This window comes from Triplophysa dalaica, chromosome 1, assembly GCF_015846415.1.
Source record: "Triplophysa dalaica isolate WHDGS20190420 chromosome 1, ASM1584641v1, whole genome shotgun sequence".
In the NCBI taxonomy this organism is placed as follows: domain Eukaryota; kingdom Metazoa; phylum Chordata; class Actinopteri; order Cypriniformes; family Nemacheilidae; genus Triplophysa; species Triplophysa dalaica.
Window position 1 is genome coordinate 20520655 of NC_079542.1, and position 16833 is coordinate 20537487.

At 45.1% G+C, this 16833-nt stretch overlaps 1 protein-coding gene across 5 annotated transcripts in view; it reads right to left on the reverse strand.

Moving 5' to 3' along the window:
• Positions 1-16833, reverse strand: part of apba2b (amyloid beta (A4) precursor protein-binding, family A, member 2b) — an 84190-nt gene that overhangs the window by 11926 nt on the left and 55431 nt on the right. For 3 of the 5 annotated variants that reach the window (XM_056747645.1, XM_056747637.1, XM_056747655.1), the window contains 4 exons: positions 15133-15213; positions 13551-13590; positions 6015-6160; positions 1218-1253 (listed from right to left, as the gene is read on the reverse strand). In XM_056747645.1, coding sequence (XP_056603623.1) covers positions 1218-1253; positions 6015-6160; positions 13551-13590; positions 15133-15213 — 303 coding nt within the window. The remainder of the gene's footprint in view (positions 1-1217; positions 1254-6014; positions 6161-13550; positions 13591-15132; positions 15214-16833) is intronic. The other 2 variants (XM_056747673.1, XM_056747665.1) reach the window with 2 other exon arrangements.

Here is a 16833-nt window from a genome sequence, read left to right on the forward strand (position 1 = left end):
AATTCCCTGTTTATTAATTCAAATCATTGATAATGGTATGGGCATTTCGTCTTACTTTCATCAGATTTTAAAATAAATAATAAGAAAAACGTGCGTGAGCTCCACATGAGAAACTTAGAAGCGCATCCCTGCATTTAGCAGATTTAGCTGTTTTCTGTCCACTGGCTTTTCGATTTTCTCCTATTTATTGTAACATGATTAGGCTTTATTTACAATCATGTTATTCTCCACACAGCAAAGTCCATGTGAAATTAAAAAATATATAAAAAATAAATCCTTTTACAGTAGGCTATCAATTATCAAAGAATCAACATTGTCTTATATTGGAATAGAAAAAAAAAAAAAATACTTTAATTTCCTTTAAGGCCTGTGTGATTATGGCAAAAATCATAATTAGCCTACTAGCCTATTTATTACTTTTCTTGATATTATTGTTGATATTACTTTGAAGTATGTTAAAAAGGTTTCATAACTTTCTGTATTTTTACATAAACATCCAAAACAAACTGCTTGCAAAAATGTCATTACATTTGTAAGGAATCAAAAGCGTGAGCACGGTTTATGAATTACTTTGTACAGATTTCAGAAATTAATAGAGGAACCCAATAACAAAACTGTGGCCACGGATTTGCAGGGCATGTTTTTTTCTTCCAACAGGGACCGCTCAGGTCCGTACTACAAGGATTTTGTGAAACATGAACCCATTTCTTTTAGATTTGCTCTTATCACAGATCTACTTATGTTGCTGTACGGTCCTACAAATGGCAGTTGCACCGCTGCGTGACATCACGTGAAAGCCATGAATAGGGTCACTGTGACTTGGCCAAGTCTTTTATAGCCCTGGAACAAAGTCATATAGATGTCAATGTCAAAGAAAACGGTCCCAATCCTCTAACCATAACTCCTTAAATCCGAGGAAAATGATTATTTGATCAGAATAAAAAGCCACTATCATACAATATGATTCGTCAATAAAAATACGTCTTACTTCGTAAAACGCAACCAATAATAAGTGGCACTACCTCCTGGACACGTTCGTCGAGACTGTGCCTGGCTTCATGAGTGAGACAGCAGGTCTTCATTGATCCCAGCCAGTGAGATCAAAAGCTTCACTTCACTTATGAAACATACACAAATGATGAGCACATACAGATGGAGCAGATGGTAAAAGAAAGGCATTTTCTTCTCGGTCCGTTTATTTTATTTTTTCTACACACCGCCTTTTTCTTGATTTTGGCTGCCTTCTGTACCCTCTGGGAGGTGTTCGGGACAGTACACGGGTCGCCACACACAGGAGCAGCAAAAAGGCATGGGGGTAAAAAAATATAAATAAATACAAATAAATACGATTAAAAAACAGCCAAAAACAATCAAACACAAGGTCTGCATGCTGTGTGTGGCATATGTGTTCAATATGCAAACACAAACAAACACAAAATGCAGCAGCATCCCTCCCGCACACACTTACAGCAAATCATAAGACATGCAAATGTGGGTTTGGTTACATGAAGGAAATAATTAAATAATTTAAAGGCCCCCTAATCCAGAATATGGTGGATTCTGCTGGAGAGGGGGCAGAGACCAGCAGCTCATTTGCATTTAAAGAGAAAGACACCAAAACAGCCTTTCTCATCACAGGCAAAAATGGCCATGTAGGGCCCAGTATAATAAAACATATGTGGTGTATTTGAGCTGAAACTTCACAGACACAGTCTGTGGACTCCTAAAATGTATATTACAATTTGTAAAAGGGCTAGATTAGGGGGCCTGTAAAGTCCCAATGAAATTAAATGACAATTCTTATTTTTTCATGAAATATTGCAGCGTTTATAGTAAATCGCTCATCAATGTGGGTGATTTTCTTAAATAAATTCATCTAGCCTCATAATCTTTACTTAAAATCTGAAAATGCGCTTCTGCCCTGAAATGACTATCCATCTCGAATGACGTAAATTAGACGGCTTGGCCGTCTGAGTGAAAATTCCTTTTCACTCAGAAATGTACGGAAGTAAAAAACGATACTATCTTCCGGTTCAAGTTTAATTTATTTCAATTTTATGTTTAAAGCAGTTTTTAAGAAAGCGTGAGGCACAAATGAGATGTATATATATATACATATATAAAGACATTTGTTAGCAACTGTCATTTCTAGGACATCATTGACTACCATAGTATGAAAAAAGGTAATTGCAGTCAAAGGTGCAAAGTTTGCTTTCCTAAATTCTTCAAAATTTCTAATTTTGATGAATTATATTTTTCCTATCATGGTAGTTAATAATGTCCCAAAAATGTCAGTTGGTAACATTTTTTTTGGGGGTGGAGTATTTATTTTTACAGCTTTGTAATGCATAAGCACTGATTAAAAAGCAGTGATATACAGATTTTGTTATCATACAGACTATTTATCATTAGTTATCATTTATTCCCTCTTATGTCTTTTCAAACCCTCTTTCCTCACTCACTTTTTACTCATACTGATTTAATGCGAAACAATGTGAGGGTGAACAAATAAATGACATAATTTTCCTTTTGGGTGAACAATCACTGTAAAATGCTAAACCCAGATATCTTGGTCTATTCATTGTCAGAATCTCACAACAAATTCTCTGTTTATCATCTTGTGGCATATTGTGGCTTCAGAGAGAACAAAAGCTGTTAGAGTAGACGTGATGGGGACACTGTACAATGCTTTCTGTGCTACATCTCAACATAATCCTAAACAACACATACCACATTTATAACACAACTGAGATTGTATCGAATAGCCATACAATACATAAACCCTTCAATAAAAGTGAGAGAGGTTGAAAGTGTCTTGAAATATCTCCATAATGACACTCATTACAACCCACATATTCTGAGTGGTTCGTGTGTGCTTTAAAGTTTGTATGCGGATTCCAACGATGTGTTTTTGATCCAGTTCAGCTCCCACTTGCACATACATCTGCTGGATGATCGGTGGAGTCAATGATTTCTGTTTTTTAACACTACCCATCGCTGCAGAAAGAGAGAGACAGGAGGAGGAGATGAATCAACAGCACAAGACAGTGGAGCAGAAAGAGAGAGAGAGTAAGAGATTGAAAGAGGGAAGTGAGAGTGTGAAAGTGTGGGCGATGAGGGTTGCATAAATACTGCATCACTCTAGAGTCTGGAGGCTACGGGGATACACTTCAATAAAACATTATGCTTTTTCAAAGTTTTCCTGCCTAACACAGAAAAGCCCTACATCTTGCTTTCCATGGCAGAAAGCAAAAGAAAGCATGTGTAATGATATTGGCATATGTACGGCTGCCGTTATTCAGAGCAAGGTGGAGCAAAACACAGAATTTCAGAATTAGCTTACTTTCAAATCATGAGTTCTTTCACTAAAATCTCAACCATCTCAACCACTAAAAAATGCGTTTGTGAAGTAGCCTACAAGATAAAGTGTTTTTTCATATTTGTTGGTTTTCGATGTATGACGTAGTGTTTTTATCATTTGACTCGTGTCGTTGACCACAATCCTAAATGCATCTTTAAGTGAACAAGTGAATAACTTCATTCTTCCCTATGGACGCTATGTGCACCAGATGTGACAGAGCTGGCTGACATTTTCCAATTCATTATCTTGTTTGCTACCTCAGTTCAATTCAAACGCACAAATTAACCATGAAATTAAAATGCATTCACACTTCAGGTTTATTCAGGTTTCAGTCTTTATTCTTTAGATGGTTGAGGATTCACTCTGTCCTCAGGCTCTGGAATGACATACTGCGCACTCAGCTGTAGACAGACACAGTATCAACTGCAGAGACCAGGAGAAGGTGTGTGAGCGTGTCAGAGTTTAATGTGTGCCTGAACCAGATACGGAAAGTAAAAAAGGAGAGAGAGAGGATTGTGCGACATCTCAACTTTTGAGAATCTAGCCACATAATAATACCGGAGATAGTCCAGAGAGACCGCCAGAGAGAGAGATGTTTGTTGCCATGGCTTCATTTTGAATGGCATTTAATGGATGTCAGGAGAGAGGGGCGATTGGTTTGGCCCTCAGTAGTGTGAAGAGAATGCGGTATGAGAACAATGGCAGCACGGGGACCAGAGAGGCACGACCTAGGTCAAAAGTTCCTACTGCGGGGCTCTGTAGTGTATAAGCTCTGTGCTAGTGAACGACAGAGAGCTCTGTAATAATATTAGTATTGATAATCATGAAGTTATGATTAAGCTATTATTAATACATTAATATTATATATTATCCTGCTTTAATGAGGCATAGTCCTACTTAATATTCACAACGGGCCCAGCTGCCAAATTTTGCATATTTGTCTGTGATTCAATGTCCTTGCCATACTGTTGGTATGTTTCTAAATGTGGAGCGGCTTAGTTGGCCACTGTGGAGCACCTCATGTAAAATTAAACACCAGCTGTTGACCAGGAGAACATCACTGGGGTTTCAACATGCTAACTGTCTCTTACTAAAGCAGCATACAATGCAAGAGGGAATATAACTAAGGGAAAAAGATTGCTGCTTGTGAATCTAAATTCTGTCTCAATACCTTATTTTGTAACAGTGCAGGCTTGGCACTACCATGTTGTATGTATCATGATTCTTGGCAATAATATGTTTGTTTGGATATAGACCCTAGTCATTCTTTGATTTCAGTACATCTCTGGATCCTTTTACTTGAAGTTACATTGCTGTATCCACTCATTCAAGTGATTCAGATGCATTATTCTGAAACTGCTCCTGCCCCGGCAAACTAAATTGAAGTCTATCTTGAGGATAGCGAGGCAGTCTGAAACTAATTGAGAATCATTGTACTTTGGTCAGGACAGCAGGTTATGACAATGTTAAAGTGTGTTCCATTGCTGAGAACAATCAACAAAACAAAAAAAACTCTAATACAGAAACAGATGGAATCTACACAAATGCTTCCCTGTTGAAAAAACATCTTATGCTGGTTAGTTTTAAGCATGGTAGCTGGTTTAAACCAGTCATGTGGTGGTCCTTAGCTGGTTATGAGCTGGTCATACGCTGCTTCTAAGATGGCACTAAGCAACTAGCTCTTGCTCAGGATCAGCTCATAACCATCTCAGGAGCAGCTTAAACCAGATCAAATCAGATTCCAAGCTTCAAAACATACCTAACCAGCACATCATCGCTGTTCTTATGAAACCTTGTATGCCCAAGTTAGCTGTTTTTCAGGCAAAGGAATAAACACAGTATCAAATATTGTAAGTTATTAAATATTGTGTTAACAAACACTTTTTATTGGTTAGATATTTGCAAAACCCAGTGACACAAAAAAATAAAGGGTGACTAATATTAATGATTTATAGCAAAATATAAAAAAAATATACAAATTGAGATACAAGGTTTCAGAAGGACAGCAGCGATATGCTGTTTTTGTCAACAGGGTTGTTTTATTTCCACTGATTTTATTCTTCCCGACTGGAGTACCAATCTATGGTCAATTCCTAACAACAAAAAAGACAAATAAGGGTATTTTATGGATTCATCCTTTTCAAATTATTCAGAAATCCTACACAGTCTCACAGCAATGCATAACTATGTTAAGAGAGATCTTGTGAGATTGAGAAATCTTTTCTGCAACAACAAAGGGCCAAGTATCCGATCCGATCCAATTTTTTTTTCTTAAACATAGCATTCCATTACAGTATTAGTGTGCAATAAGTTTGTTTTATTTTACCCATAAATCGTGTCTGAATGAATGACTTCTTGTCTGTTTGATTATGCCACATGTCCTTTTAAAACAATGAATTCACTTGAATGTTTCTTATGGCAACACATGAGTTTTCTACGCTACTAATTGGGAGGAAGGGGGATTACACTCCTACACCGCAAAAAAATAATCCCATAACTACTGATTTATCAACAAGTCCTGGGGTGTAAACAAACAAATCTCATTTGATCTCATTGTCCACTGAGAAATGTGCAATACCACATCCTCTGTGCTTGAGAACCAAGCTAAAATAAAACGACAGTCTTTGGGCTGGGAAATACAGAAGGTCTGTACCTTGACCCGGCTCACAGCCTCCTGAGCTTGCAGCATCCTGATGTTTTTGGACGGGTTCCTCTCTGACAGGAGCTGTGTGGAGCCCAGGTAGTTGGCAGCAAAGATAATCCCATCAATGAGGTCCTCAGGCTCGCATGGGCCCGGCACTGTTTGTGAACAAGCGTTAATAATTCATTATTGAAGTTATTTGTTGTGTCGCCACCTCCTCTGTACAGCTGATAAGTTATATGAGTGCGGGCTTATCAGGCGAAAACGTTACGTGAGGAGGTTGTGTGTGCGAATGTGTGTGTTCCCACTATGAGAGCTGATACAATTTTAATGGATATAGACGCAGGTCTGAAAAGCAAGAGTGAAGGTGGCCGTGTGAGGAAAAGCAGGGAGTATTCTGCTTGTGTGATATGGAAATGTGGGCATCATGACACTCGCCGAGACATATTATGATGCCATCATTCAAATCAAATTACTTGTATTGTCACATGACCAACATTGTGCCACGGTGAGTGAAAAGCTAGGCGTGAGGTTTAAACTTGACAGCCTTCTTGCCTTGTTTAACAGAGACTAGAATCTGCTTTCTAAAAAGCCAAGACTGCAGCAATACATTAACATCCGTTTTTCCTGAACTGGCACACCGGCTCCTGCACTGCTACCGACTTAAATCTAAAAATAAACCTTCTAGAGGTCAATCAATTGTCCTGCTTTTTAAAACTCTTATACTGTATGTGCTGTAGAGGCAGATGGAGTCAGTGAGCGCTTCTCTTTCTAAGAACTCGGCGACATCCACTTTTTCCACTTTTCCCCCTTATATTAGCAATCATGGCCCTCTAATTGACTCACCAATGGCCATCAAAACAGCTTTCAGAATGTCAATTCACTGAGAAATTGTTCACTAGTTCGCATATACAGCTGATTTATGTTTAGCAGGAGTAGCGAGGAAAGCTTGTTTGGCATGCTGTCTTGGGGGGGTAGTGCATCAAGCTCGCCGGTTCCTGTCGAACCCAGAACATCCCCCCTCGGAACCAACCAGAACACTGAGTACCCACCGGAGTCCTGCGAAAAAAGCGAGTTCTTGGAGAGGAGCCGGGGTGGTGGAGGGATGTCGAAAGACTGAAAAAGTGCAGGTAAAATGGTTTCCTATTTATTGAAAGGTTCGCTGGGTCTGATAGGTTGAAATGGTGATTATTAATTTGAATCAGCTGCTGTGATGCAGCGGATTGGCTGATTGTTAATGCGCGTCAGCAGGGCTTGATCATATGCTCCGGCTCCTCCCGAACTTAGTTAAGAAAACGTCTTGGTTACGTATGTAACCTCAGTTCCCTGATGGAGGGAACGAGACGTTGTGTCGAGAACGACAGATGGGGTTCGCCCTTGAGAACCAATCAACTCTGACTACTATAGAAAAGGCCAATGAAATTTGGCGAATGCAATTTGCATGCCGGGCTCCGCCCCCGGAAATCCGGTATAAAAGGAGGCCGGCGTGCAGCATTCACTTACCTTTGTTCTGAAGAGCCTGAGACCTCTCAAACTGCAGCAGAATACGATACGTGTTCGTGGCATAAGGGACACAACGTCTCGTTCCCTCCATCAGGGAACTGAGGTTACATACGTAACCAAGACGTTCCCTTTCTGTCGGTCTCTCGACGTTGTGTCGAGAACGACAGATGGGGTTGCCTATGGAAAACGCCACAACGCTGTATCGCGTCACAATCTCTAGCGAAGCGACGGTAACAAGCCTGGGCGTGTCATCTCGAAGCTTTCGTGAGACTGTAACCTTCCAGTGTGGTGGTCGGGGGGTTCCAGAGCTTTCTTGGAGAAAGATGGGTACAGCCCTGACCGGTAACTTTCACGGACGGGGCCTTAGCTCTCTATAGGCGAGAGGCCATCCAGATCAGTTTACACCGGGTAAGCGCGACTCTTAATCAGAGAAGCGCTACAGAGGCCACCTCCTACCCGTGGGGAGGAATATGGTGGATATAGGTATGGTCTCGTCCTTGGAGGAGAACGCATGGAACGTGCGGACTGAGTAGTTAACCGCGAGGTGGAGGCCCACCTGGGGAAGCTCATGGGTTACCAGGAGTGGGAACCATTCTCATGAGGATACATCAGACGGAACAGCCCACGGAGGGGGTGTTACAGACGTCCGGTAGCACTAGGTCCGGTTAGAGCTATCTGTGATAGCTCACATGGTATCCCGGCCTAAGGGGGAAGGCTGCTCTGCCCAGCCAGCCCCCAGGGGGTGCTTGTTTGGTGATGGATGGAATGCCTATTCTTAACCAGTGTCTGGGTAAGAAGGGAGGCTGGTGAGGTACCAGTTTCTTAGCGATGTGTTCGGGTAAGAAGAAAAGGTAAATAGCACACTGACCCAACCTGTTAGAGGGTGGAAAGGTGCTTTCGCAGGCATACGCCCCCCCGGATGCCAGTCCTACATGTCGCCACGCAGGACGTGGGCTGACACCGGGTTTACGCGAAGGTTGTTAACCCTTGCGAAGGTGTTTGGGCATAGCCCAACCCGCAGCTCTACAGATGTCTGCTAGAGAGGCGCTTCTGCCAGTGTCCAGGAGGTGGCTAAACTCCGTGTGGAGTGAGCCCTCACTGCCAATGGGCATGGGAGATTCTGAGATCGGAATGCCGTCGTAACGGCGTCCACGACCCAGTGCGCCAGCCTCTGTTTGGAGACAGCCTTCCCCTTCTGCTGTCCTCCAACAGACACGGAGCTGGTCAGAGCTTCAGAGCTCTGCGTGCGGTCCAGTACGTACTGGACACAACACTAATCGGGTTGGGTCTTCCTCCCCTATGGGGAGCGCCTGCAAGTTCACCACTTGGCCCCGGAGGGAGTAGTGGGAACTTCTTGGGCACGCATCCGGGCCTGGGTCTCAAGATAACGTGAGAGTTTCCAGGGCCGAGTTTAAGGCAATCCAGGGACACGGAGGATGCTCGGTGGTCCCCTACCCTCTTGAAAGAAGTGAGCGCCGTCAGGAGGGCCGTCTTACTCTATGAGGAAGATCGGAACCTCCGAGGGGCTCTTTGGGGGGCCCTGAGGCTCCCCAGGACCACTTAGGGTCCCAAGAGGGTATGGAGCGGAGATGAGGCGGATTCCGCCCTCTCGCTGCTTAGGAACCTGGTGACCAGGTCGTGTTGCCCTAGAAACTTTCCACCGACTGAGTCGTGATGAGTGGCAATAGCGACTACATACACTTTCAGTGTGGAAGGGAGATGTTAGTCTCCAGTCTCGTGAGGAGGGGAACACAATCCTGATCAAGCACCTCAGTGGGTCTTTCTCGTTGAGAAAGACACCAGGACGAGAAGAGGCACCGTCTAGAGGCGTGTAACCGCCTAGTAGATGGGGCCCTAGCCTGGGTGATGGTCTCAGCCGTATAGGGGGAGTAGCCATCTTAGGATCTTCTCGTCCCGTCTAGAGACCAGACATGGGTGTTCCAGAGGTCTGATCTGGGATGCCAGAACGTGTCCTTCCCCTGAGAGAGCAGGTCCTCTGTCAGGGGAATGGTTCAGGGGGAGTCGCTGTCCAGAGCATCGGCTCTGAGGCCAAGTGCGGTTAGACCGGTGTGGTGTAACCAATAACACTTGGTGCTCCTGCTCCCTGACCTTGCACAGAGTCTGTACAAGAAGGCTCCTGGGGGGGGGAAGGTGTGCTTCCGCCCATCCCGCGGCCAGCTGTGCGCAAGGATATCCGTGCCGAGGGCAGGGACTATCAAGCGGGCAAATGGTGGTGTTACGGGAGGTGAACAGGTTTTACCTGGGCCTACCCGAACAGCCTCCAAATGAGCTGGACTGCACGGGGGTGGAGTCGCCACTCTCCACGAGGCATAAACTGGCGAGAAAGCACGTCGGCTGTCTAGTTCAGTTTGCCCGGGGTGTGTGGCCTGCAGGGAACGAGTCACCTGTTGACTCCACCGGAGGAGGCGTCGAGCAAGTTGTGTTTAGCTGCTGTGTGCGAACGCCACCCTGACGATCTGTATTCGCTACAGCTATAGTGCTGTCCTCGGAACAGCACGTGCATGTCTCGCACGAGAGGCCGTAGCCTGCTCAGTGCAAGTAGCATAGCCCACAACTCTTGGCAATTGATATGCCAGCGCAGGCGGGGGTTCGTCCAACACCCCACCTGCGTGCCCGTTGCACACTACACCGCACCCCTGCAGGGAGACTTCAGTCGTCACCACGACCTGCCTCATAACCTGCTCAGAGGGACCTGAGTCCGTCGAAAAAGTCATAAAGACTAGGGGTTATGGTGCGTCGGCAGCAGGGCGGCATCACCATGCGCCTGCTGCCGGTGTGCCACGCTCTCCTCGGAACTCGACTCTGAAACCAGTGTTGGAGCGGTGTCATGTGCATCAACTCGAGGGGTATTAGCCCGCGAGGACGCCATGTGTCCCAGGAGCCTCTGAATTGTTTCAGGGGGACCGCTGTCTGCCTAAAAATGTTCATTTCAGACAGTTCAACACTGGTTGGGCACAACTGCGGACAGGTGTGCCGACATGGTGACAGAGCTGAGTTCCATACCGAGAAAGAGGATGCTCTGCACTGGGGAGAGCTTGCCCCTCTCTTGGTTGACCTGGAGTCCCAATCGACCTAGGTGCCGGAGCACCAGGTCCCTTTGTGTACATAACAGATCTCGCGAGTGTGCCAAGATAGGCCAGTCGCTGAGATAGTTTAGTACCCGCTCGCCTTCCTCCTCTCAGGGAGAAAGGGCGGTCAGGGACAGACCGAAAGGGAGGACTCTGTACTGATATGCCCGCCTCTCGCACGCGAACCGTGGGAACGGCCGGTGTCGAGGAGGATCGAGACATGAAAGTAAGCGTCCTTCAGGTCGATTGCCACGAACCAATCCTGACACCTCATAGATGTCGGGACGCGCCTCTGTGTGAGCACCCTGAATGGCAGCTTGTGAAGGTGCTCTGTTCAGGGTACGCAGCCTTTGGGGGCAACCCGCCGTCTTTCTTGGGAACGATGAAGTGCGGGTGGTGACCCACTGAACATCTTGGTTTTGAGGGACGAACTCGATGCCTGTTTTGCCAGAAGGGTGGGGACCTCTACCCGAAGTACGGAGGCGTCCCTGCCTCTGACAGAGGGAGAGATGATGCCCCGAAACTTGGGTGAGTCTCTGGCGAACTGGATCGAGTAACCAAGACGGACCGCCCTCATTAGCCAGCGAGACAGTGTGGGCAGCTCTCGAGCTCCCAGGGACTGTGACAGGGTGACCAAGGGGACGGTCTGCTTCATCATTCCCACGGGGGGTGGTTCGTCGGCTGGCGGAGCTAACCATGTCGCGGGGAGTCCCCGGAGGGAAGGTTTTTGCTCCGCCTGCTTACCTGCCTGGCGGGACAACGGCACGCACTGTCGGTTTGAGAGTGGTGACGGCTGTCGTATATGTGTACGACCTCACGCCTCGCCAGGGTGTGAGGTCGGTTCGCCGAGCACAGTCCAGTGGAGTGTGCGATCGGCTGCAAGTAAACCCGGGGAGAACAAAAAACTCAGTGAGTAAGTGGGCGCCAAGCCCTAACAAGGGCCCGGCTTTGGTGACGAGGCAGGAGTCGTCCCGTACCGACCGATCAGAGCCGTGGCTGTGAAGGTTCGGGCCCGATGTTGTTCTCCCTGGGGTCTTCCCGTCAGTGTCCCTTCTCGCGAGGAGGTTGCTGACGGGGTGGAGGTTTCCCCCTCGACCTCTGCTTCCGGGGTGCCGCCTGTGGGGGCACAGGAACCGGAGCCGATGTCGAAAGGGTCCTGGGTTGCAGGGAAGCAGACGTCACGTGAGATCTCGGAGGCCTGTAGGCGGCCGAGTCGCGGCGTGAAAAAAATGTGGTTAATTGCCACTGTCTGCTTCGCCGTCAAAAAACTGCTGAGCGCAGTCCTCGACGGTGTTACCAACAACCCACCCTGCGAGATGAGTGCATCAAGAAAGCGGACTTCCTTGCTGTCACTCTTCTGCACAAGGTATAGCCGGGGGTGTCTCTCCTGGACCACTACCGTGGACATCGTCCGACCCAGGGCCCGTGCCGCCGCCTTAGTCGCCCGTAGAGCGCTGTCAGCGGTGGCACGGAGATCCTGCATTATACCCGGGTCGGCCTTACCCTCGTGGAGCCCTCTCAACGCCCTGGCCTGGCGGACCTGCAGGATGGCCAAGGCATAGAGAGAGGAGGCAGCCTGGCCCGCAACATCGCAAGCTTTCGACACCAGTGATGCCGAAGTCTTACGTGCTTTGGACGGTAGGAGTGGTCGATCCCCCCCCAGGTGGTAGCCGTCCGCGGCACAGGTGCACCGCAGGCGGACGTTCCACCCGGGGGATCTCGACGCAGTCCTTGGCTGCCTCACCATCGAGGGAAGTAAGGGAGCCGGAGCTGGTTTCACTGGAACGGTCCGTGAGAGGAGCGTTCCAAGTTTTACACAGCTCCTCATGCACCTCCGGGAAAAACATGGCACCCGGGGTGGGCGCGGTTTGCACCGCGCACCGACCTCGGGAACCACGTATCCCCGGGTTAGCACGGATGACATCACTTCTGCTTCCTCCTGAACTCGACCGCTGGGGGTGGAGTTTGGATTCGGCAGAGTCGGATGCCAGTCTCCCTCCGATGCTGCGAGCGACATCTCATCTACGTCACACATCGTTTCCGAGTGTGTGCGTGAGGATCCGGACGGTATGCCACCGCCGGTTGGGGAACGTTCAGAAGAGCGAATCGGGGTGCGATCGGCCCGTGAGCACTTGGCTGGCGGGTTTACGTTCGCAGAGTTCCCCGTATCACTAACGCTGCTAACGTGGGTGGTCATCGGGGCCGTAGCCACAGATGTCACAGCCCGGGTAGCAGACGAAATGGTGGCTGGTTCCCGTAGGAAGACAGCCACCCGTGACCGCAACTTCTGAATGACAATCTGCCCGCAGTGCAGGCAGATGTGTCAACGAACGCTGCTTCAGTGTGCTGGACGCCCAGACACCTAATGCAGCGATCGTGTCCATCCCCCTCCTCGATGAGGGTGCCGCACCCAAGAGAACAGCGGGACATGCCGCGCTGGAGAATGCTCAGTCAGTCCTGAAAAGGACTTTTAGAAAAAATCTCTAACACCTCCGGAACCGCCGAGACGCCCAGGGGAAGGTCGCTGCAGAAAGGGACGATCCGCTGTAACACGTCGTAGCACCAGCGTGTAGTTGTAGAGGATTGAATCCTGAGTTGTACTCATGAGCGATGGCTCTGAAGAACAAAAGGTAAGTGAATGCTGCACGCCGGCCTCCTTTTATACCGGATTTCCGGGGGCGGAGCCCGGCATGCAAATTGCATTCGCCAAATTTCATTGGCCTTTTCTATAGTAGTCAGAGTTGATTGGTTCTCAAGGGCGAACCCCATCTGTCGTTCTCGACACAACGTCGAGAGACCGACAGAAAGGGAACATCATTATTAGCTTTCTTCAGCACAGCACTTTAATCTCCTCTTCTGTCATGGTCTGGTAAATCTGATTTGGTTTTGAAATTATTTCATTTTAAAATACATTTTGGGCAGATGCAGAAAAGAAAGACAGGAGACGCTCACTTACCATCCACAAAGCTGGGAAATGAGGCCGTCTTCTTTGTTGGCTAAGAAACAGAAAAACATGTTTGATGTAAGCAAAGGGGATGAGATATGCTTACCACACATTTATTAAAGTGATGATGATTCACCCAAAAATGAAAATTCTGTCATCATTTACGCACACCCCTGTCATTTCAAAACTGCATGAATTTGCAAACACAAAAAATATATTTTTAAGAATGTTGATAGCCGCCACCCATTCACTTTTTTGTGTTTTGATTTTGTGTCCACACAATAGAATTGAATGGGCGCAGGAGCTGTTCAATCTGTTGCCAAATTTCCTCAAAATATCTTCTTATGTGTTCTGTTGAAGAAATAATGTCATAAAGTTTTGAAGTGACAAAAGGGGGATGAGGACAAGGTTTTTCATTTCTGGTTGAACTGTCACAAGTCCTGTTAACCTTTAGAACGTTGAAGAAAAACTGAATCTTTTGGTTTTGTAAAAAGCATAAAATGGTTACACTTTATTTTACAGTGCCCATACAGTGTAATTATACATTTAAGAACTGAATAATAAAAATTAACTACATGTTCTTACTTAAGGGTTAGGGCTTGGTTCAGGGTTAGTAACATGTTATTATGCATATTGTATAATAAATCCTATAGTAAATATGTGTAACAAGGGGACAGTAAAATAAAGTGTTACCCATAAAACTTAATAGCGTGACAGAATATTTCTTTAATACCATGTTACAGTAAGAAAAATACATCCAGATCCAATAATGGGCCAGCTACATTATACTGTGAGAAAAGGATTCAGTGCTTTGAATAGTTTCAATGAACCTCAACAAATAGTTTGTCCTATTGGATTTTTTCTCATAAAAGGTAAGAAGAAAATCAGTCACACTTTCAATCATATTTACTGTAAGATCTTGAAATTCTTTAACAATCTGACCGTGAACTTCATGATGGTTTAACAATAAACATTCCTGACACATACAACCTTAATTCATTGATTTCATTTGGTTATGTGACTGGTTACCTCCTCCATGTCGTTATTTAAGCTGTTTTCTTCAATACAAAATTCATGGCAGCAAACACTAAAAATTATAAAATCCTGCATTGAACATGTTGAGAAATGACCTTGGATGCTCATTACTGCTATAAAACCTGTTCTGAACATCTCTTTACCCGCCTTGAGTAACTGCCTAGACAATCTCCCTCCTTTTTATGGCTCTCGTGTACAGCGGGGCTCTTATGGAGGTTACGTTGCGCATAAAGAATGTTTATGGTAGCATTAGAACAGGAAAGTCAAGGCCGAATCTCCCTCTATGTGTGTATATACATCACAACCAGGGCATGAAAGAGCAAAGCCAGTTATTTTGCTACATCAACACATTACATGGGGGAGAGAAGTGGTGCTGTTAACAGCTTAGATAGTCTGGAATAAAAACAGGAAAATCTGAAAGGAAGCAAGACAAAGATGCAGTGATTAAGATGACAGGCTGGCATTGACTAGAACAGATTTGATGGTCTGATGTGGTGATTATGTGGGTGCATACTGTCAGCTATTGATTGGTTAATGTGTTGTACATTTACAGGCTCACCTCAGGGACATTGTTGTTCTCCAGCGGCCCATTGAGATCTGACCTCTGTTGTTTCCTTGGCTGTTCTGCACTATAAGACACCTTCAAAAATATGGAATTAAAGGAAATAAATAAACTAAAGACCAAAAATATAATATTGTCGTTGTCCTTCCGACAACTTGGACGTCCAAATTCAGCGTTTTTCAGGAAATCGAATAATCAAAATATTGTGTTGTCTAAGCATTTTTTTTTATACTTTTTATTGGTTAGATTTTTTTGCAAAATTCAGCGACAAACATAAAGGGTGACTAATAATAATGATTTATGGAACAAAATAAAAATCATGAGATATGGAGATGAAAGGTTTCAGAAAGACAGCAGCAATACTGTATGTTGCAGCATGACTCTCTGAACAATTTGATGCTCTTCAGATCAAAAATATTGAAGTAAACAGAAACTGATTTCATTAAATGATATTATATATATATTAAATATATTTTTTTCCCCAAATTTTGCCTTTAAAGGAAGATCTATTTTGGAGGATCTATTGATAGAAATGCTATGTGATATAAATGTGTTCAGATGTGTATAAGGACCTTACATAATGAAGCGTTGTGTTTTTATTACCTTAATGAGCTATTTTTAACGACATACACCGCGGGTCCCCTTGCATGGAAGTCGCCATGTTGTTTCTACAGGATCCCTTAACGAACAAACTGCTCTACGGACACGTTTCTTAAATATGTTTTTTTCTTTTGGCAAAGAAGCAAAAATGTGACAACATCTTAGTCCTGTGTCAGCCATCATGGTGCTTCAAAAGGGAGGGGGGAGGGGTGCAGTGTTCCATTGGTTGCCATTCCCAACCTCACCACTAGATTACAGTTATTTAACTGCAGGGGAGTTTAGGAGTATTCCCCTGTCTACTGCACATTAGGACATTATTACTTGATGAAATTCATGTGTTGCCTCACAGAATAAATTGCAATCTCTTCACTGCCCAAAGGCAATAAAGAAGCAGGAGGCCAATAGAACTTTGCAAGACATTCCCTGGACAATTGAGGGAATCAGACTAAATCTCACACCATCACTTAATTCCCCCGTGGACAGATCTAATTTTCTATTCTGTTTGCATAACTGCAGAGTAAGGCATTTTAAATCCTCCGGTAATAAGTAGCAAAACGAATTATTCAAACTCAGGTCATCCAGACTTCATCTACAAAGTCAGCAGCTCCTCTCATTTTCATGTGTGCTGTGTAAACTGGACAACTTGGTTTTCTGGTTCAGGTTATCAGACTGCATGTCAGATTTAAAGGAACAGTTCACCCAAAAATGAAAAATCTGTAATTTACTCACCCTTGTTCCAAATCTGTATATATTTCTTTGTTCTGAGGAACACAAGAGAAAGATATTTGTAAGAATGCTGATAGCCAAGCAGTTATTGGCCACCATTGCCTACCATCTTAAGGGTGAGTAAATGAAGAGAGAGACATTTTTGGGTGAACTGTTGCTTTAATTTGCTAAAGCAAACTAACAGCATAGAGGATATTTTTTTGAGTAGCAATTATGTTCCCTGGGAAATAAATGTCTGTCAACAAACAAATCTCTGGTTATGAGGTCCGCTTCAGACAGATTAGGCCATGGTGTGAAGAATCTACTAACTAACATAACGCAGAAAAAAACCCATAGCAGTGCATTTATAGAAAAATACTGTTTAAGTATGCT